At 39.7% G+C, this 21,649-nt stretch overlaps 1 protein-coding gene across 1 annotated transcript in view; it reads right to left on the bottom strand.

Moving 5' to 3' along the window:
• The window catches only part of FIG4 (FIG4 phosphoinositide 5-phosphatase), a 62,252-nt gene that overhangs the window by 18,789 nt on the left and 21,814 nt on the right, over window positions 1-21,649 (bottom strand). Inside the window, exons 11-16 of the mRNA XM_035109255.3 lie at window positions 11,333-11,466; window positions 10,245-10,361; window positions 7,017-7,062; window positions 5,135-5,283; window positions 4,706-4,872; window positions 1,968-2,106 (exon numbers count right to left, since the gene is read on the bottom strand). Of these exons, the coding sequence (XP_034965146.1) occupies window positions 1,968-2,106; window positions 4,706-4,872; window positions 5,135-5,283; window positions 7,017-7,062; window positions 10,245-10,361; window positions 11,333-11,466 (752 nt within the window). The remainder of the gene's footprint in view (window positions 1-1,967; window positions 2,107-4,705; window positions 4,873-5,134; window positions 5,284-7,016; window positions 7,063-10,244; window positions 10,362-11,332; window positions 11,467-21,649) is intronic.

Here is a 21,649-nt window from a genome sequence, read left to right as displayed (position 1 = left end):
GACTAAGGTTTTAGCAAATGGAGGTTCTGCCTTATGTTTAAATTTGTTTTTTTAATTAAGAATTATATGACAAACATAGTGCCAATATTTTAATTTTTTTAATGTAGAAAACACAACTGAAGATGGGCCAGTAGCCTGTAACTGAGCTCATTTTGTTACAAGATGTAATAGTAACTTTTAGTTTATGTTGAGGATAAAAGGAACACATGTTATCAAATGAGACTACAAATCTAAATTAGAACTTAACCTTTGGGGTCATGTGGAACAAGATTTAACTGCTTATTGAAAGCAGGGAACGACACTGAAGACAGCAAACCCTTCCAGAACACAAATTGGCACAATCTTACTATGAAATATGAGGTTAAGTTGATTCAGCACCCTACTAGCCATATCCTATATTGATGTGGAGATGGTGAACAGAAGAACACTACTCATTCATTTTTATCTACATTGTCAACTTTACAAATCTGACAACCTAAAGTTGGGCACAATAGATTGTCTCCTATACTACCCTTCCATGACTGGAAAGAGCCCTTCAATTGAAAAGGAGTATTTGATCTAGCAGGAGACTCTGCTAACGGAAGAGGAGGGTGAAGGCGATTTTCACCAATTCTTCCTTCTTCTTTTGTTCTATGGGTGAGGGCAGAGATGTATAAGATAAGATAAGATAAGATAAGATAATCTTTATTGTCATTGCCCCCCTGCCGGCTGCTCAATCCACTCAGATAAGGCACTCTACATAAATTTAAAATAACTACAAAACATTAATTAAACAATACAATACGAAATGACAAGTAAAAATAAGATGACTTCAAAGTCCAGACTTTCCATTTAACGCTGAAATTGCTCTAGAGAAGAAACTGTTCTTGAGCCGGCTCGTATACCAACTGGTTTGGTATATGGCAAGCGTCGGCAACGTTTTCCGGCTGTGGGCTGGATCATTCCCATGGACGATCGTCCATGGGCCGGACATACGTAGAAGCGATTTCTGGCACCGTGCTCCCCATATCCGGGGCGCCAGAAATCACTTCTGCACATGCCCGGAAGCCGAAAATCGCGCCTGCACAGAAGCAATTTTTGGCATCTGGCCATGCGCAGATGCCATTTCGGTGAGTCCCCGCGCCGCGCTGCGCCAGTTTAGCGCAGCACACGGGGGACTTGCCAAGCGGGCAGCTCGGTGACCAGGCGGCTCATGGGCAGGATAAACTGCCTTCGTGGGCCGGATCCGGCCCATGGGTCAGAGGTTGCCGACCTCTGGTGCACGGTCACACTTCTCCTGAAAGATCAAGTCATGGATTCTGTGCAGTCTGTGGAAGCACAGATGGTGGTGATGACTAAGAGCATCTTTTACAAGCACATCCATACAAGACTACTAATGTGCTTTACATAAGACTTTGAAGACCCTTTGGAAGCTTCAGCTGGTACAGAACGCAGCCATCCAGATGCTTGTGGGAACTAAGCATTCAGATAATGATATAAAAATTATTTATCAGCTCCGCTGGTGAGCCACTCACATTTGGGTGCAATTGAAACTGCTAGTATTTTTCTTTAAAGCCTAAATGGTTCAGGTTACTTGAAGAACTACCTGAACCAGTATGAATGGGTCTGGGGCTTAAGATGGGCCACAGAAACCCTTCTTGCACATATACCATCATTGACAGTGATGGTCCCATATCTATGGAACACCAAAAGGAGATACAGCTGACCTGTTCTCCAATTGTTTTAGATTAGGCTTTGAAGACCTTTTAATTTCAATCTGCTTTTGGTTAAAACAACAGGTCAATTTTTTTTAAAAAAAACTATTACTATTCTTGTAACATATTTTTATTGGTCTGGATTGGAAACTATTTTATGTTGCTGTTTTAGCTTAAAATATTGAACTACTTGGTTTTAGAATTATTTTATGGTACTGATTATAGCACTGTAAATTTTTTTGGGAAGCTAACAAGAAGAGTGCCAAGAAATACCTTCTCCTTGCCTGGATAAGAGTCATTGTGTCTTTCTGGTGCAAGTAAAAATCAGTAGGAAGATCACAGAGGTGAGGCTTCCCTTCTTCTGGTTGAAATACTCCCAGAAACAGGTTAATTGAATCCTGCCTGTCAGCATCTGGAAGAAATGAGTAACAATTGAGAGCCATACAAATATTTATGTGTGACACATGGTTAATCCAGAGATGGGCTGAAAGCAACAACATCAAGAACATCAATTTGCCACCCTACTGCCACATGGCAAACTGGGGGTGACCATTTCAGGACTCACAGTTTGACCCTCTCAAAATGTCTTTTTGGAGAGGGGAGCTTTGCCTTTGTAAGCAGTGGTTGGTATAGCTACTGGCATTGAAAAGTATTAATATATTCAAAAGGAAGAAGAAAAAATGAAAATGGTAAGGCCCCAACATGTACTGCAACTGTAAATCTCCTTCCCCTCCCCAATCATTTCACTCCACTCCTTTTTGTTTTGGGAACTTGCCTTGAAATGTTCCTCCATGTTTGGGCAAACTTCCAAAACATTATCCATAAAATTAACACAGAGCATATGATATACAAGGATAACTTGCAGGTTTATCAAAATACAGTAAACACAGCTTTAGGATGCAACTGCGGGAAAAACGAATACAAGAAAAGCAATAGGGAAGTAACACTGGAGCTACCTTAAGAATTAATGTTGTCTGTTAAATGTGAAAATAACTGAAGTAACTTTTATGAAGAAACTAATACAACAAAGCTGGGCCTTGAAAAATAGTAGTTTGTAGTTTTATTTAAAGATGAAACACTGATGGAAGCATTAACTGTTTTCCCTTTAGCCATGCTGAAAGTGTGCATTGCAATTAAGAAAATCCTGTACAGATTCTTTTCTAAATTATTTTTGTACCTACGTGTGCTCTAGCACATTTTTTGTATGCTGTCTGTGGAAAGACATATAACCAGGAGCTAATGAGCCAAAGTAATTGAGTTAGCTTAAACACTTCATTGCCCTCACTCTGCAAAAAATCTAAAGGGCCAGAATTAGTACGACTAGGACTGTAGTGCACCATGATTAACTGGATAGAGTAATCAGATTACTTTCCTATATATCAATTAAAGGGAAGTTGACTGTCCAGTCCTGTTTCTGGATAAATAGCCTGTTTTAGATTCCAGAAACAAGAAATATGGCAACATTAATGCTGAAGTCTGTAGTGGGTCATTACCCTTCCTAGACAGATCAGATATACTGCTTTACAATGGTTCTTCCAATAATCTTGGCTACATAACGTGGAAAGAAATCAGTGGTTTATAATGCCTGACAGAAATGCTGCACTTTAAACTGCTGTTTGTCCTCTGTTGCCTGTTTGAAAAGGGATTAGAAGGACACACTTTTATACCTATACCTATAATAGAAATAACAGCATGTCTGGTTCTAAACGTTTTAACCGCAGTATGACATTTGGATGCCCTCTAATCTTGACTGCTGCTTGGTAATCCCAATTCAGTCAAGCAGTGAAGAAAGTTACCTGCCTATGTGACCTGATTTCACTTATTTTTATGTTACTTTTGTCCGCTTCTCTACAGAAAAAAATAGGTTTATTTATGAAGGATTCTGTCTAAACACTTACCATTCTTGCACTCAAATTTCTCAAAATAGATCCCTTGGCTGCATACATTTGGGCTTAATGCTCATATTAGCAAGGTAATCTTCCCCATGGTTTTGTGTTCCTTAACAACTGCAGTGGCAGTTATGAAGTAAATGGCCCTTGCTAGCATATTATAATGCTACTTTTTGACTGAGTGCTTTACTCCAAGCCACTCTGGGAGCCCCTTTTGGCCCAAGAGCAGCATAAATATGCTTTAAAACAAACACACTAAAGGTAGGGAGGGGTTTTAAAAAGCTGATACCTTCCAACTATTTAATATCATGGTATTTGAGAGAGGCACACTGGGTGTGTTAAAAACAGATAAAATTGTTGCATCCAAGACATGATCTCAGCTGTGGTAGTGTTAGGTGGATAATTAAAAATCATTTTTTTAAAAAAGTTTGTTAACCACAACCCTTACCTAAGCTCTCAAGGCACTGAAGAGGAAAGGCCAAATACACTTTTTTGATAAACCAACATTCCTAATGGCTGGGATCCATAGCACTATGAAGCAGTCTTCTCTATACACACACACACACACACACACACACACACACACACACACACACTTTTCACCTCCCTGCTTCCAGAACGAGCTTCCTTTACCTTCTTCCCAAAGAAGCCCCACCCCAGACCAGGAAACTCTTTAGATGCTGAAGAGATAGCTGCCAGTGGGAAGAATCATCCCATCGCTAGGCATGAACGATTTCCACTAACACACTAGGTGTTTTAGATATTTTACAGCCTATATGGGAACTGCTAAACAGACCCTTGATGGCTGCTTGAACACTACCATTCTGTTCACTGAGAGAAGGCAGATTTTGTCCAGCGTTACATTGTCATGCCTGACAGCAATTACAGTGTCCAACCCTTAAGATTTAACTCTGAAGCTGTGCTACTGAATTTAAAGTTGAGCCTGACCCAAATACCTTTCAGGCTGTCAACATGTTATTTTGACCCAGTTTCATCTTTATCATAAAAATTCAATAGCACCATGCAGCCAGTTGTTTAAAAAAATCTGTGTTTTAAAAAAACAATTCTCACTTTGTCAAGAATGACAAATGTTGGAAATCTCAGAGAAAGAATACAAGTTACCTGAAAAAGCATTACTATAGTATCTTGAAAGAGTTTGCATAATATCTTTAGAATGCTGGGTCCAAGGTGCTATTTTTCTGTAGGTTTTTACTCGATGCACAAGTTGAGATCCACCATATTGAAGTGACAATGTATCTCCATGATCTTCATACAATTCTTCAAATAATCTAAAGCAGAGAGAACATCAAGGTTAAGAATTCCAACAAGATGAATTTTACACAGTATGCCAGTGATTATTTCCATTTTATTTTTACTATCTTTCACCTAGAAAAATGTTTAAGTGTAAGCATCCATACTTATCTAAAATGATGTGTCAAAACGGAAATTAGAAAAGTATCAGTAACAAGGACCATATATGCTCCATTTCTATTAACAGTTGTAGGAACTACTACTATTTTAATAATAATTATAATTTCTAAAATGTCTTACCTAACAGCATCTGTGTCAAACAGCAGATTGGGTTTGTCAATCAGGCCTAAGGAATAAAGCTGATAGGCCAAAGCACATTTCCCAACCATAAATTGGGCTGTGTTCGTGCGATCCAGACAGTCAACACAATTTGTTCGAAGAACTCCCGTCTAAAAAATAAGTGCAGGGACATATAATTAGTTTCAAGTCCATTAGTAAATATCAAATTATTCTTTAGGACATAACAGTAATTTTTGCCACCAATTCATCTATACCAATAGAACTTAATTAAGGTTGTACATGTGGTTCACTGGTGCAGATTCTCACATTTGCAAACCCATGGAAATCTTTTAGGTACACTGAAAACTCACTCAAAGTATACAGAACTGTTTTTGCACATAGTGTCAGGTTTTTAATTATTCTCTTGTTAATTTATAATACATAGAAACCAATGCAAATGCTCCATAAACAGAAGGAGCTTTCATTTAAGGAAGCAGAGTTGCACATCTTCCCACCAGTGCAACTCTCTTTCTCTTTACAAGCCTCTAAGTTGGGATGCAACTGGACAGATCTTTCATGGAATCTTAGAATTGCAGAGCTGGGAGGGACCATGAGAATCATTGTCCAACCCCCTGCAATCCCTGCTAGAATCTTGCCCAACATGGGGCTTGAACCCACAACTCTTAGATGAAGAGTCTCATGCTCTACTGACTGAACTATCTCTGGTTCCTCAGTTCCACAATTCATGGCAGGTTTTTCATGTTTGGTTTTATGCAAGCATCTTGAACAAATGTATTTTTTAACCATATCCATAGTATGAGATACGGTAGGTGAAACCTTTTTCTGAGTCATATTGCTCTGATAAGATTAATACAGTGATTTCTCTTTCTTACATAATACTACTTTAAATTTGAAGTACTGTATTGGATATCATTTCAAAGAAACTGTTTTCAACCCTGATACTGAAAGTATTTGGAAAAAACCCTATGTTTATAGAGACATCAAGTGTGTGCTTGCACATTTATAGCACATTGAAAAGTTGTGCAGCAAGTGTGCTTCGTACAGAAAAATGTGTGCTTTTTAGCTATGAATATGTAGAAGCATGAACATTAACAAAAAACATTCTTGGAACTGAAATTATGGATATTATGTTTTATATTCAGGATGCGGGTGACGCTGTGGTATAAATCACAGAGCCTAGGGCTTGCCGATCAGAAGGTCGGCAGTTCGAATCCCCGCGACGGGGTGAGCTCCCGTTGTTCGGTCCCAGCTCCTGCCAACCTAGCAGTTCGAAAGCACATCAAGTGTTAATAGATAAATAGGTGGGAAGGTAAATGGTGTTTCTGTGCACTGCTCTGGTTCGCTAGAAGCAGCTTAGTCATGCTGGCCACATGACCTGGAAATTGTCTGCAGACAAACGCCGGCTCCCTCGGCCTACAGAGCGAGATGAGTGCTGCAACCCCAGAGTTGTCCACGACTGGACCTAATGGTCAGGGGTAGCTTTACCTTTACCCTTACGTTGTATATTAAATAAAGATTCTGTTCAATGAAGAAGAAAAGACTACACTGATCACACACTCTTCCAAGTCCGTGTAGTTCCAACACTTGGCCATAGCTGCCAAGTTATCCCTTTTTTAAGGGATTTTCCCTTATGCTGAATAGGCTTCCTCGCGAGAAAAGGGAAAACTTGGCAGCTATGCACTTGGCTTGGAATTAACCAAAAATCTGATAATACCCCAAGGCTTCTATGGAGTACCTATAGCGCCAAACTAGGGGTGTTTATGGGACAAATGTACCTTAGTACCTACTTGCACCTCAGGCTCTTTTATGCCAACTACATTAACAACAGGATGCTTTCTAGTGATCTATGGAAGACAGTTTTAAATCAATTCCATTAAAATACCTGTAAACGGCCAGTGGGAACCACAATTCCTCCCAGCTCATTCCACCTGTAAGACAGAACATTGTGTGTTACAAAACATTTATTCTATAAGAATTATAATCAATCTGCCCTCAGTCAGTAAAGCCATAACCCTGGGAGATAATCCTTTAGACATTTACAACTCTGGAGCTGAATCCTTGGGGAGATAATTCTAGGAATCTAATGCTCTGCTCTAGCAAGGAAACCTGAAGCAGCTACAGTAAACATCAATCAGAAATTACCTTGCATTTTGGGAAGGGGGTGAAATGTAATGCATAATTCTGCAAACACTGACAAAGGTCAAAGTCCAGACTTGGAAAATTCAATTTGGAAACAAATAGTGTATGCTTAGCCTTCAGTCAAGCTCAGTATAGGTCAGTATTGGTTTAAAGTGCAGCTTATAAACTTAAGTGTACAAGTAGGCTCAGTTCTTTCATAGAAATGCTTAAACAGAAAATGTTATCCTACAACCAGGGCACTTGGTATTATGGCACGGAGGGAAGAGAAAATGCTACTAATCTTGTTTGAACCTTGTATGGGAAGCCAAGGCTGATATTACAATACTAAAATGCCCAATTTGGGTAGGAAGTTTTCTTCTTTGGAATAAAGCAGTTCACTCAAGAAAATTGTTACCAACACTTCACCTGAAGGAAGTACTTTCCACATAGTTAATTTCCATTAGCATATAAATTATTCTGTATACTTTGTAATGGAATATACGTTCAAGCCTCAAGACAAATGGTTCCCCATAAACAGGTTTCATTACATCCCAACATAAATGAATTGCCTGTTAAATATTAAAAAATACCCTTTAATATTAATGGCTTATACACCATTGAATAATACATAAAAATATATTAAGTCGAATCAGGCAATTGTATGTGGTAGATCAATAACTGTGTAAGCAGTCTCAAATTAATTTGTAAATTGTAATGAAAAATCAAGCATAACAAGTGCAGTCTTTTTTGTTACACAAGATTTGTATTTTGCCTCTTGTGCTACAGTATCTGCTCCATGAAGAATAAATCATCTTTGTTGTTTAGTCATTTAGTCGTTGTGACCGACTCTTTGTGACCCCATGGACCAGAGCACGCCAGGTACTCCTGTCTTCCACTGCCTCCCACAGTTTGGTCAAACTCATGTTGGTAGCTTCGAGAACACTGTCCAGCCATCTCATCCTCTGTTGTCCCCTTGTCATTGTGCCCTCCATCTTTCCCAACATCAGGGTCTTTTCCAGGGAGTCTTCTCTTCTCATGAAGTGGAGCCTCGGCCTCAGGATCTGTCCTTCCAGTGAACACTCAGGGCTGATTTCCTTAAGAATGGATAGGTTTGATCTTCTTGCAATCCATGGGACTCTCAAGAGTCTCCTCCAGCACCATAATTCAAAAGCATCAGTTTTTTGGTGATCAGCCTTCTTTATGGTCCAGCTCTCACTTCCATACATCACTACTGGGAAAACCATAGCTTTAACTGTACAGACCTTTGTTGGTCATTATCTTAGTGACTACTACTCAGAGCCAATTGAAACAAGTAAGAAATGAGCAACAGCAAAACTGTGTTAACGTGTACACCACCAACATTAATTTTGATAAAATATACAGAAACCAGTTTTGTATTGGGAAGATATAGCCTATCAAATCACCCAGGGGATAAACTATGTGGGGCAGATCTTGCTACATGATAAAATACCATTTGCATTCCTATCATTCCTAGCAGGGATAAAGAACCTGTGGCCCTCCAGATGTTGCTTGGCAACAACTCCTACCAATCCCGACCAGTGACTATGCTGGGTGGGGCTGATGGACGCTGGAGTTCAAAAACACTTGGAGGGCCACAAGTTCCCTAGCCATGGTTTACAGTAACTTATCATCAGATTCTATTGATGGTCTTGCAATTTGTGAACCGGTGGTTTTAATCTTTGTGAACCGCCCTGAGATCTTCAGATGAAGAGTGGTATATAAATTGTAACAACAGCAACAAATTGTTTCTGTGTAAGTACTTCTTTACTTCTTTCAACAGTCAACTGCTGTTTTTCTCTAAAGCAGCTTGAGGAGAGCTCCTTTTTAGGAGCTGGGCTGCAAGATTTAATTCAGATTTCTCTTCTCCTTCCATGTGATGTTTTATTAATAAATGAGTAATTAAGGAAGTCCTCTGTCTACCTAGAAATGACAAACTATCACATGTTACAAAGGTAGGTAGTTTCAAATAGCACACTAATAGTGCCATAGATTTAAAAACAATTGACCAGGGAAATTATAAAAATTACCCCCTGGAATAATCAGAACTCTTCAACCATGAATCAAAGCTAGTTAGTCACACTTAAGTGCCATTTAATGGAACAATTAAGATCCAAGTAATTTTTCTTATTGTTTTCCATGGGACTTAAACATGATGAGCTTTCTTTGGACTGGAACCTTAGTATCCTGGTGGACTTCACAAAATTGGCATTAGTGAAACCTAGGTGACTTCCGAGACAATCCACAGCATACAACAGCACTGTGTTTTAACAAATATTGCAATAAGACTTCAACTAACAGCACTCAGTGCTCAACTGGCTTTTGAGTTTAGAGGGGGCAAGATAGCTGCCAAGATTTAAAAATCACCCAGAGAAACCCACTATACATGATAAACTACTGCATGTATTTCCTAATTAGTTCATACTAGTTATTCATTTGGAACTTGGGGCAAGGTTCAAAAGCACAGGATACAGCAGCTATGACAAGCAGGTCAGGATCTAGTCTGTGCATGGCTTGAAAACCATTTGGAAACCACTTGCATGCTGCTTTGAGTTCCATATAAGAAAGGTGGGTTATAGTTGTAATGAATAAACACAATAATGAGATTTGAACTTTTGGCTTACTATACTACAAAAAAGGGCCATAAAATTGGTGTTCTTGAAGCAGCCAGAAAATCTTAGCTGACTTCTGCTTACAAATAACCTTCAATTAATGTTCTTAGAACTGTTTATCATCTCCCAGGAAAGCAAGAAAGCATAAAATTAAAGGTATAGGAGATTTGCTCACAACGCAAATAATAAAACACTATTGTATGACAAACAAAGAGATTGATTACCCCTTGTTGTTATGAAATATCTGGAGTATACTTTTCTATTTGATCTACATCAGTAATAAATGATTGTGGATTTCAAACTACTTTTTAAAAATCTTTTAAAATAATTATACACAAAAGAGCATTCTCCCACATACATACTTTTCATCTGGGCGCAAGACACTGCAGTAGGAAGCAGGACGATTTACAAAGAACCCAGTTTTCTTCACTACATTTTCTGCAATAACGCTCAGCCTGTCAAGGACGTTACATAGTTTGCTAGATGGGGAAAAAAGCAAAAACACTGAAGACATGTTTGTATTTACCCTTGTGTAAGAAAATATATATATATATATATATATATATATATATATATATATATATATATATAATAACTTCAATAAACACCAGCCTCTTCTGCACTCTGCATGCATTGTATCCCTAAGCAATGTTAACCAAAGTTTAAAAAGAAGATAGCAACACACTATCAATAAAAGCATAACCTGTTAACTACTTCCATTTCTCTGTGGCAAAATCATCTTTATAGAAAAGGGATGGGGAACTGGTAACTCTAATCAGCCACAGACACCATGACAGGAGTTAGTGCAACAACATCTGGGGGGCCAGAGATTTCCCATTCCTGTTACAGCATCTCCAGAAGAAGGGATCACAAACAATCAAACAACTCTGCTAGTTTTACTCATGTAAAACTACTCACAGTCCTTTTTGCACTATCTGACACAGTTGGAATTTTGAGAAAGTGCTGTGGGCAACAGTTACAAGATGGCTGCCAGTTTACAAGGTTCAATTTCGTTGTACTATGTACAATGACAATGAAGTATTCTATTCTATTCTATTCTATTCTATTCTATTCTATTCTATTCTATGGGGAGCAGGGTATACCACAATATAGCTGTTGTATAACACTAAAGGGGGGATAAGCTGAAATACTTGCACAGACTGAACATTTGTAATAGCACAATGTTGAATTCCACCCATGAAGTGCTTTAAAGTCTAAGCAAAAAGCCTCTGAAATGCAGGGCTGGCTGGCTTGATTTCCAAACAGTACCAATTAACACAAATGACTCACAGTTCATTTACATTCCCATGATACACTACATGAACAATATAAAAATGGAACTTCATCTCCAGGCCCACAAAAGACGCACCCTGAAGAGAGTTATGACAAAGTTCCCTCTGTCCCAACTAACATCTGGAGTCATGTGCTGCTCTAGTAATAAAACACGCACCTCTTTGTATATTTGGCCATGTCCCATGGAATATATACAATTGCATGTTCAGGAGGTAGAAACTGATTGAGGTAGGTCACGGCAGCAACGAGCTCTTCACTCAATATCCTTTCATGTTTCCGTTTTTCACGTTCCTTCAAAAGGGAAAAAATAACTGATCATGGTAGTACATACGCCAAGTAATGTTAACTCTGAACAAAAAATGATACAGCAGGGTAGGATTTATTTCTGCCCCCACAAAGTGTAGGCAGCCCTTTCTGGGGATCATCACAGATGCAAGATAATGAAGAGAATCACTGTCTCAAATTGACAGAAAAATCTGTTCATTTCACTCAATTAAAAAGGCAAGGTCCTGGGATCTTGTGAGGGCATGTATCAATGCAAAAAAAGAAGAGTCACTATTGTTTAGCATATGTTATTATTTTTTAGAGTATGCATCTGCCTTTCATCATAAGATCCCAGGACATGCTTAAAATACAGTATTAAAAACAGTTGGAACAGATGGCATTCAAAATAACTGGGTGGTCCTAAAATATAGGTATCAAGTGTCAAAAGTCAAGGTGAATAGGTGTGTATTTAGGGTACAATGGAAAATATGTAATGAAGGTGCCAGGTGTACCTCTGTGATGAGGGACTAGGTTGCATGGGGCTAGGAAGAAATTATCTCCTTAATACTCCTTAAGTATTAAGCTACTCGCTTTCTCCATTGACTTCAAGTGATAATGTTGCATTGAGAAATAGAAGTCCAAGTAGTATAAGAAATGTCAGCTACACTTTGGGGAAATCCTGAGTTCTGACAAATGTATGGGCCTATTAGACATGCAAAGTTATTACAACTTCCCATGTGCTCCTCACCCACTCACAGGGTGGAAACACTATTGTGGCAAGAAGAGTATATGAAAATAGCAATCTCACCTATTTAACCCTCATTATCTTGAGCTTTCCATCTGAAACAAGTGTAACGAGCTGGACTTTAATTCCATATTCTAACCCCAAACCCAAATGGCATTTGCAAATATATGGCTTTTGTTTTACAGAAAACAAACTGTAAAAATAACACACAACTAATGTCACATCCTAGGCAGTCCTATGCATGTCTACTCAGAAGCCCCTTGTAAGCCTGTATACCAGCCAAGTCTGGTGTATATAACCACAAACTCAAGGATTATCCTTTCCACAGCTTAGATCTTCCACCTTGGCTGTGAATCTTGGAAGACCTGCTCCCTGGCCTGCAGGCCTTGTTCCACCTGGCCTGGGAGGGCAGGGTGCCTGACTGACTCCAGCTATGAAAGCCCAGCTGCTGAATAGGCTCTTTGGCTGGGGTATTGTTTAATCAAGCCTCGGCTTAGCTCAGCACAGCGTAGAACAGGCACCCTCAACCTTCAGCCCTCCAGATGTTTTGGACTACAATTCCCATCATCCCTGACCACCGGTCCTGTTAGCTAGGGATCATAGGAGTTGTAGGCCAAAACATCTGGAGGGCCACAGGTTGGGGATGCCTGGCGTAGGAACACAAAGGACCAGGGGAAAACAAGTGACTGTGAGCTTCTCTCCAGAAGCCTGCCCAATTATTTAGGTCCTGGTAAGCCATAGCCTCGACCAGGACCAGGGCCTTCTCAGTACTAGCCCCGACCTGGTGGAACGCTCTCTCTCAGGAGACTAGGGCCCAGCGGGAGTTGTCATCTTTCCGTAGGGCCTGCAAGACAGAGCTGTTCCGCTTGGCCTTAGGACTGACTCAGTCTGACCCCGGTGTTACCCTCCCCTAAGGTTTTATCCTACAGATATTTAAATGAGGTTCCACTTGTAGATTCCCATTTTAAAATTGAATTTTAACATTGTATTTAATCTGTATTTTAATTGAATTGTTTCTTTTATGCTTGTTTTGATATTTTTGTTGTTTTGCCTGGTCTTGACTGGGAAGGGCGGGGTATAAATAAAATTATTATTATTATTATTATTATTATAGCTTGGCTTACTGTGCCACATGAACTAGGCCAATGGAAGTAAATGTCAGTATCCAGAATGACTAATATGTAGGTTTATACTTTCTTTTAGTTCCCTTCTGAAATGATCTAATATCATAAAAATACAAAGTGTCTATAAAGGCAATGCTTTCGATGTCTATAATGCCAATGATTTCGAGATAAAACAAGCTGAAGAAAGACTAGAACTGGTATGGAGACTAGCTCCTTTCCACATTCAGAGTCACCAGCCTGAGTCTGTAGAAAGCAAAGGAAAAAAATAAATAATTTTGAGAGGTGGAATTTCAGAAGCATAGTCATAATATTTTTTTCAGACAGATTTTTTTCAAGTCCTATTAAGGAAAGTCCTCTAGATAATTGGGACCAAGGAGAAAGCCTGACTGTCCCTTCCAAACTAAAAGGCAAATGAAGTGTTTTGTAGAGGTGGCAGAAGCAGAACAGCAGTCCTCTTCTCAGACCTTTTAACCTGGTGTTGAGGGCAGAAATGGCACATCCTATTAGACAACCATAACGTTTTGGGAAGCTGTCTTCTCTTACCTTCTATGTCCCTCAGTGGGTGAATAAAAGGCCTCTGTAACCACCCAAGGTTGAAACTAGTAGTCCTATTGCAACGTAAATTTATTTTAAGGCCAAGAGCTATACAGTGGAACCTCGGTTTACGAACGCAATCCATTCCACGGAGGCATTCGCTCCCCGAAGGCACACTTTTGTGTGTGCGTGAAGTGCCGATAGAGCGCTTCTGCGCAGAAGTAATCTGCGCATCCGGCGCTGCAGAACCCAGATGTAAACACTTCCGGATCCATGGCGTTCATAAACGGAGGTGTTCATAAACAGAGGTAGTTGTAAACTGAGGTTCCACTGTACTGCAAATTTCCATTAAATAATTCCTGGCGACACACAGAAGGAAATTCTTACCTATTGCAATACTCTGTGATTGGGATTGGCTAAGTGGTGCAGAGAGTTGTTTGGCCAGAGAACAGGAGACTGAAATAAGTATCTCCAGGAACTGCTCTACATTCAAATGAAAGTATAAAATGTCTGTGGGGCAGGAAAAAGTTTATTGTTTTGAGACTGGGGATATTTATAAATTGTTTCAGATTCTTCTTGGCGGCTCTGTGCCCAGTAGCCCTAGTGCAACAGCCTCCACTGCATTCCCAGATGCTTTCCACTCTCACAGTCATTGTATTCAACCCATAGTTAAAACATTTCTCCATACAAATGTTAGAGGAAGCATGTTTTATGAAACAATTCAGTAAATTAAATTTATCCATACTTGAACTTGTAAAAGAAACAAAGGAAATGCAAAATTTATATTTGAATATACAACTATTGTGTAGTTAGTCAAACTTGCAGTGCTTCTGATATAAAAATATACTGAATTACTAACTTAGTGTGATTTTCAAGAGGTTGGTCTTTATCAAAAATCCTCTTCACCATCCAAGACTAGATAATATCCATAATTAGTAACACTTTCAAATAGGTTTTTAAATTTCTTTTTTGTGCTTACTTCACCATTGTTGCACATTTCAGGAAATGCCAGAGTTTCAATTGTAGAAATCCAACGACTAAAACGTAAACACACACACACACCCCAATTCAAAATGGCCTTTAAGAAGCCAAGCACGAGGCTGTTGTAAACAACATTAGACATAAGAGGGAACAAAATCATTGTCGCTCTTGTATTTTTAGATTGAGTTTAGAACTATACTGTGTATCCTGGCTCACATGACTCTGCCATGTGAATCAATTCACAGGGCTTCTGTAGTGTGGCTGAAAATGTGTCTCCCTGTGGGTGCTCAATGCTAGATTGTTAAAATTAATGCTCTCTTACCACTTGTGCGTAGGGGGAAGGGGAAATATCCTGTTCATGTGAGGAAGCATTGAATCAATTGCTAATCAACGAGAGAGGCTTTCTAATTCAAGTATTTGGAAGTTCTCTTCAGATCAATGAGGTTTTTTTAAAAAAAATGCATTTGCTTGTTTAACGTGATGTGGAAAGGAGAAGTAATTAGGGATATACTTTTTCATCATTTTCATGTAATCATGAGTTCCACTGTAGACATTTTAACAAGTATTGTATTCAAAAATGCAGAGCAAGCTCTGAATTATGCACCTAAAACATATGTTACAAAATGCTGTCAGTGTAAACCTTTCTTCTTCTTTTGTACCTTTAAAAAAACATTCCCAGTATTATTTGCAGAATGTTTTCTAAGGAGATATATTTGCCTCATCATCCCAAGTTGTTTGCAAATGATGTCCTTTTTCTGACAGAAGGCTTTTTGATCTAGCAGCATCTTCTGTCAGTGGCACAGGGATCAAGGAGATTTTTGGGGAAAAATTGTCCCTCTCATCCTGATAACAAATGCATGCATAGGGCAGTCAACTTTCTGCCCCTAATAAGCCCATGCAAGACACTAAGGCATACAAAGCCTATATAGTCAACTCAGTTTGCACTTAATGGGCAAAGGCTGGTCTATGTTTACCATTTGGGATACTCTTCTTCTGCATTGATTATTATTGTTGAGACTTGTCTCAAGTAGGGCCAGGGCTTTTTCAGTACTGGCCCTGACTTGGTGGAACGCTCTCACACAGGAGACCAGGGCCCTGCGGGATTTGACATCTTTCCGCAGGGCCTGCAAGACGGAGCTGTTCCGCCTGGCCTTTGGGCTGGACTCAGTCTGACCCCTATGTTTTCCTCCCTTATGGTTTTGATTTGGGTTACTTTAAAATGAGGCTGCATTTTAAATTTTTTAATTGAAATTGTATTTTAATCCGGGTCTTATTGTAATTTTACTGGTGTCAGCCGCCATGAGCCCGGTTTGACTGGAGAGGGCGGGGTATAAATAAAAATTTATTATTATTATTATTATTATTATTATTATTATTATTATTTATTGTTGTTGTTTTGACCATCATGGTCATTTTAACCCAAGGGGGTAAATAACAATAATATACACTGATACAATACTGAAGAACAGCATCTGGCTTAATCAAGCCATGGTATTATTCAGCAGGCCTTTCGCTCAAAGCTTTTTAATAGGGCTGCACCAATCAGTCCATTATAAATAGCACACACTATTTATCACATCTTTTCTATGACTAGTAGGTCATAATACAAGAACTGCAGAGGCAAAAACTAATATATGAAAGTTCAGGTACTGGAATAATTATAATAATTTAAATGATGTGCAATTTAAAATATGCATAACAAAATATGAGTCAAGTTACCCTTTTCCAAGGATAGACTTGAAATATAGAAAAGTTTACTGCTCTTGTTCTTTGTATACAACAGACATAAAGATTTGCCACAATTCAGGATGTACTAGGTAGGGCTGGATGTCTGGATAGCTTTTCTTAAAATACAGCAAATGCTTGACATATTTAACATACTAAGGCTGAATGACCAGCACCAGAAGGAAAGTATAAATGAGACAAGGGAATTGTCTAAACAGAAAAGTGGATTTTTATTCCTTAGGTGTCATTTGCTTTCAAGAATATCAAGTACTAAATAAAGTATCTGCTTTCCAAAAGACTTAAGATCTATTTTATAATGCTGAGTTAGCATACCCACATGCAAGCACCTAGTCTTATAAAGAGAATTTGTATTAATATTTTGATGAAAGCTTGAAAACTTCTTCCATCTGTTGCTTTCCTATTTTCCAGCTGTTTTCATCATTATAATGTATCTTTTGGTCTCATCTGCCACTTTCCCCCATCTCTTCCAGTTTCTAAAGAGCTATGACAAGAAGCACCTGGCTTGGGTCCACGTTCTCCTCTACAAGCTGGGCACAGCAATTTAAAGAATCACATATGAATCATCAACTCTTGTCCCTACTGTCTATTGCTTCCACCCTAATGCTCTGAGCATGCTATGTGCGTGTAATCTGCCCGTGACTGCACTGCCTAGAAAATGTGTCTATCTAGGCAGCCAATCAACGATACGCTAAGTAACGATGCACAGATGCTATGCACTCAGTGATTCTATTGACCATCCCATGAGGGATTTTGGAGTGTGGTAGAAACATTGCTGCCAGTGGCTGACACTGATCAGAGAGTCGCCTTACATCTTTTCCAGTTTTATCCTCTCAAGATGAAAAGTTCCTGCCGATAACCAGCTTAGTCATTCTTTATGGCACCCCTCCTCCTTCAGATGCAGGGAAGGAAAGCTAGCACAACTCTGGTTTGGATTTTTTCAACTTCTTCTTGAAATGCTATAGAGTTTCAAACTTCTGTAAAGGTATCCTGAAATATTTTTACCTAGAATGTTACAGAAGTTCCTAAGTTACAAGTAGGTAGCCGTGTTGGTCTGACGTAGTTGAAACAAAATAAAAAAATTCCTTCCAGTAGCACCTTAGAAGCCAACTAAGTTTGTCATTGGTATGAGCTTACGTGTGCATGCATGCACACTTCTTCAGATACACAGACGTTCCTAAGATTTAGCTCCTTCTAGAGCAACACAGTCTTGGCAACTAGAGAAACATTTTACTAGTTGCCCTTTTTCCTACATCAGTCTTTTACAACTATGTTTGAACTCAAGCACTAAAAACTTGGTTGTTAAAAATTGCTCACCTCTATACACATTAAATTTCCCTTTGGCTATGCCCTGTTGTGTTTAGGAGCCTCATGTAGAGCCTCACATATATCTGTTTAACTTAGCTTTACAATATATTGAAATAATGGTACTAATATTATTTTTCTCCCAGGAGAATCTACTAATAGAAGCTGACAGAGATGGAGAAAGAGGGATGTTGAAAGACTCTTATGGGACTTGCATATTCTGTTAGGCAAATGCATTTTGGAGTGTTGAATTGGCTGTTGACAGCTGTTCTGAAAGAGCCCTGGAACAATGCAAGTGAAAACAAATTAGCTATTTTGGTAGCCTGGTTTATTTTATTCCCAAGACACAGCTCCTTCAGTCCAATTTATGCTCTACACAGATCAAAAGGATATTTTGTAAATTAAGACATCTGAAAGCAGTCCTGTTTAGGGAAGTTTTTAATGTTTGATGTTTCATCATGTTTTTAGTATTCTGTTGGGAGCCCCCCAGAGTGGCTGGGGAAACCCAGTCAGATGAGCGGGATATAAATAATAAATAAATAAATAAATAAATTCTTATTGTTATTATTATTAAGGTGGGAAAGAAAATGCAAAATGTATTATATGCTTTAGGTGGCGCTGTGGGTTAATCCACAGAGTCTAGGGCTTGCTGATCAGAAGGTCGGCGGTTCGAACCCCTGCAACGGGGTGAGCTCCCGTTGCTCGGTCCCAGCTCCTGCCCACCTAGCAGTTCAAAAGCACATCAAAGTGCAAGTAGATAAATAGGGACCGCTCCGGCGGGAAGGTAAACGGCGTTTCCCTGTGCTGCTCTGGTTCGCCAGAAGCAGCTTTGTCATGCTGGCCACATGACCCGGAAGCTGTCTGCGGACAAACGCCGGCTCCCTCGGCCTATAGAGCGAGATGAGCGCCGCAACCCCAGAGTTGGACACGACTGGACCTGATGGTCAGGGGCCCCTTTACCTTTACCTTACTGTTGGGAAGAGCAAAAAAAGAGAATATTTCTACTGTACTCTCTAATGAAGTAGTTTTAGACAGATTTTGCCTAAAAGAGCTGTCAGAGTTGTGCTGGTTTGAGAATGAGCCCTCACTTTCCAATATGACTTTTGCATTATTTTTACTGTCTTTATTTGGATACCACAATTATGCTAGCCACTGAGTTCTAGCAGAAGTGCTTACAACTACAAATATAAAACACTGCCACACAATGCCTAAAAATACTACACACATCATGAATGGGGGTGGATTAGGACTCCAATTTTACTTTTAAGACTTGGATTGAAAGTTGGATTGGTCTTCAAGGGAAGAGTGCAGTGAACCATGCAAGCTTCCTCAGAGCACAATTCTCCCTCACATCAGCACTCACTGAGTTATGTCTATGCATCATTTGTTGAAGGCTGTCAAACACTGCAGATGGTCTGTAGATAGTGTACATGTGGCACTTGCAGACATTTAGAGTTTTGGAAGAGGAGAGGAGGCTGGTTTCACAAGGATGGGGGATTTGTACCATCTGTTTGCAAACAGGATAAAGATATCCAAGAACTGTGCTACATAAATGCTAGGACACAGGTGGCACAGTGGTCTAAACCACGGAGCCTCTTGGGCTTGCCAATCAGAAGGTCGGTGGTTCGAATCCGCACGACGGGGTGAGCTCCCATTGCTCTGTCCCAGCTTCTGCCAACCTAGCAGTTTGAAAGCATACCAATGCAAGTAAATAAATAGGTACCACTGCAGTGGGAAAGTAAATGGTGTTTCCGTGCACTCTAGCACTCGTCACGGTCCTCTGTGCGCCATTAGCGGTTTAGTCATGCTGGCCACATGACCCAGAAAGCTGTCTGTGGACAAACGCCAGCTCTCTTGGCCTGAAGCGAGAAGAGTGTTGCACTCCATAGTCGCCTTTGACTGGACTTAACCGTCCAGGGGTCCTTTACTTTTTTACCTTTCATAAATGCTCCAAGCACTTTTCTTTTTTTTTTTTTAATGATATTTTATTGATTTTTGCATAGTAAAACACACACACACACTCAAAATACAGAAACAAACATAACATATTTTCCACCTACTTCTGTCCACCCTCCAAGAGCCCTCTCCTCCCACAAGAGGATCCCCTGGAAAACGGGCATTCGCAGTGGTTCATTTTATGATTGGATTTCTCCCCACTCCTCCCTCCCACCCCAGGAAACCCCCCCCTGCCACAAAGAGGCTCCAGGTTTGCAGGAGGGACGCAAGTGGGTATCCATCCAACCATCTATTCAATCTTAATACACACTCAAAAAAAAAAAAAGAAAAGAAAAAAGAAAGAAAAAAAAAAGAAGAAGAAAAAATAAGAAAAAGAAAAAGATAAAAGAAAAATATTATTAACTAATCATTTTTCCATAAACATTGTTTTTATGTGGGCTTCCCCGATCTCCCCTCTATCTGATTTTCATTTTTGAATCATATTTTACAGTTTTCTTATCATAGTCCTCATTCTATTTTTAATCTTTCCAATCTTATATTACTATACTATCCATATTCTTTAATAATTTCTCTTTTATTCCCAATTCTCACCTCCTCCCTCTCCCGTCCCCCAGAACCCCTCCTGCCACGAAGAGTCCCAGAGGACGGAAAGAGGCAAGGAAGTGATTCTTTTTCCAATTGGATCCCTCCCCCCTCCCCGTCCCCCCCACCCCAGAAGCCCCCTCTGCCACCAGGAGCCCCCAGCCCGGGGACGACCGACAAGTGGGGGAAAGCACCCAACCGTTACAAATCATCTTGCCTAAACCATCTTTCTGATGCTACCAATTACTATTACATCCTAATTCTAACAAACATACAATTTTGTTCCCTCCCTTGCCACAATTTTCTTCCAAGGGCATCCTTATATTTTAAATCCTTTTTACCTTCCCAATCTTTAATTTATCGATTATTCTCAATTTTCCCTCCTCCTCCCCCGATCACGGCTATTCCCTTCCATTCCAACAAGTTCCAAAGTCAGCAATCCAGTTTTCAATCCCTTTTTATCCATCCTAGTAAATAATATATATTCCATCCTCCTTCATCCCTCCCCTTTCTTAACATATTTTACAACCCAAATGTCTCTGGCCTCCCCCCAATGTTCCCATCTTGTTTGCACATTGTTTTCCTTGTGCGTTTTCTTCTCCTCAAACAGCTCTTGTTCCACCCCTTCAAAAGGGGGGGGTATTCCAAATCCCAATTTGATCTTTCTCCTCTTGCATATCTGCACCATCCTCGTCTTCTTTGATTGAATTATGGTTCGATTCATGTGTCCTATCCTCCTCTTTTACTGTTGATTCACTTATATCCTGTTTCTGTACATCCTGATTTATTATTTCCATTTGCTGTTGAGTCTTATCCATGCTGATTTTTATTTCCCACAAGAGTCTCATGACTTTTCTCTGGAAACCAGGTGCATAGTCCATTGTTGACATTTTCACCAACTCTTCAAGGACAGAGCAGAACTTGAATAACAGGAAGTGGTCACCAATTGTGACTGTACCGATTTCTGCCAACTGGATGCATTAAGTCCATTCCTCTAAAAGTCCATTCCACTATTTCTTTTATGTCCTCCCCGTCCGCTTGCTGTTATGTCCGGGTTGCCGCTTTCGGAATGGAGGGGGAGGGGCTTGTCTCTTTAGATTCCACTGTTTGCAGGGGTTTTCCAGCCTTAATACAGTTCTCCCCCTTTGCCCTGCCTCTGGGGGAGAATTTTTTTTTTTTTAAATCCTTGGAATTGCTTAGGCAGCAAGCTTCCTTTCCCTGCTTCCGGTCTAGCGCCAGC

The sequence above is a fragment of the Zootoca vivipara genome, chromosome 3, assembly GCF_965207765.1.
Source record: "Zootoca vivipara chromosome 3, rZooViv2.hap1.1, whole genome shotgun sequence".
Taxonomy (NCBI): Eukaryota; Metazoa; Chordata; class Lepidosauria; order Squamata; family Lacertidae; genus Zootoca; species Zootoca vivipara.
Note: the sequence above shows the minus strand (reverse complement) of the source record. Positions and strands in the feature narration are given on the sequence as shown.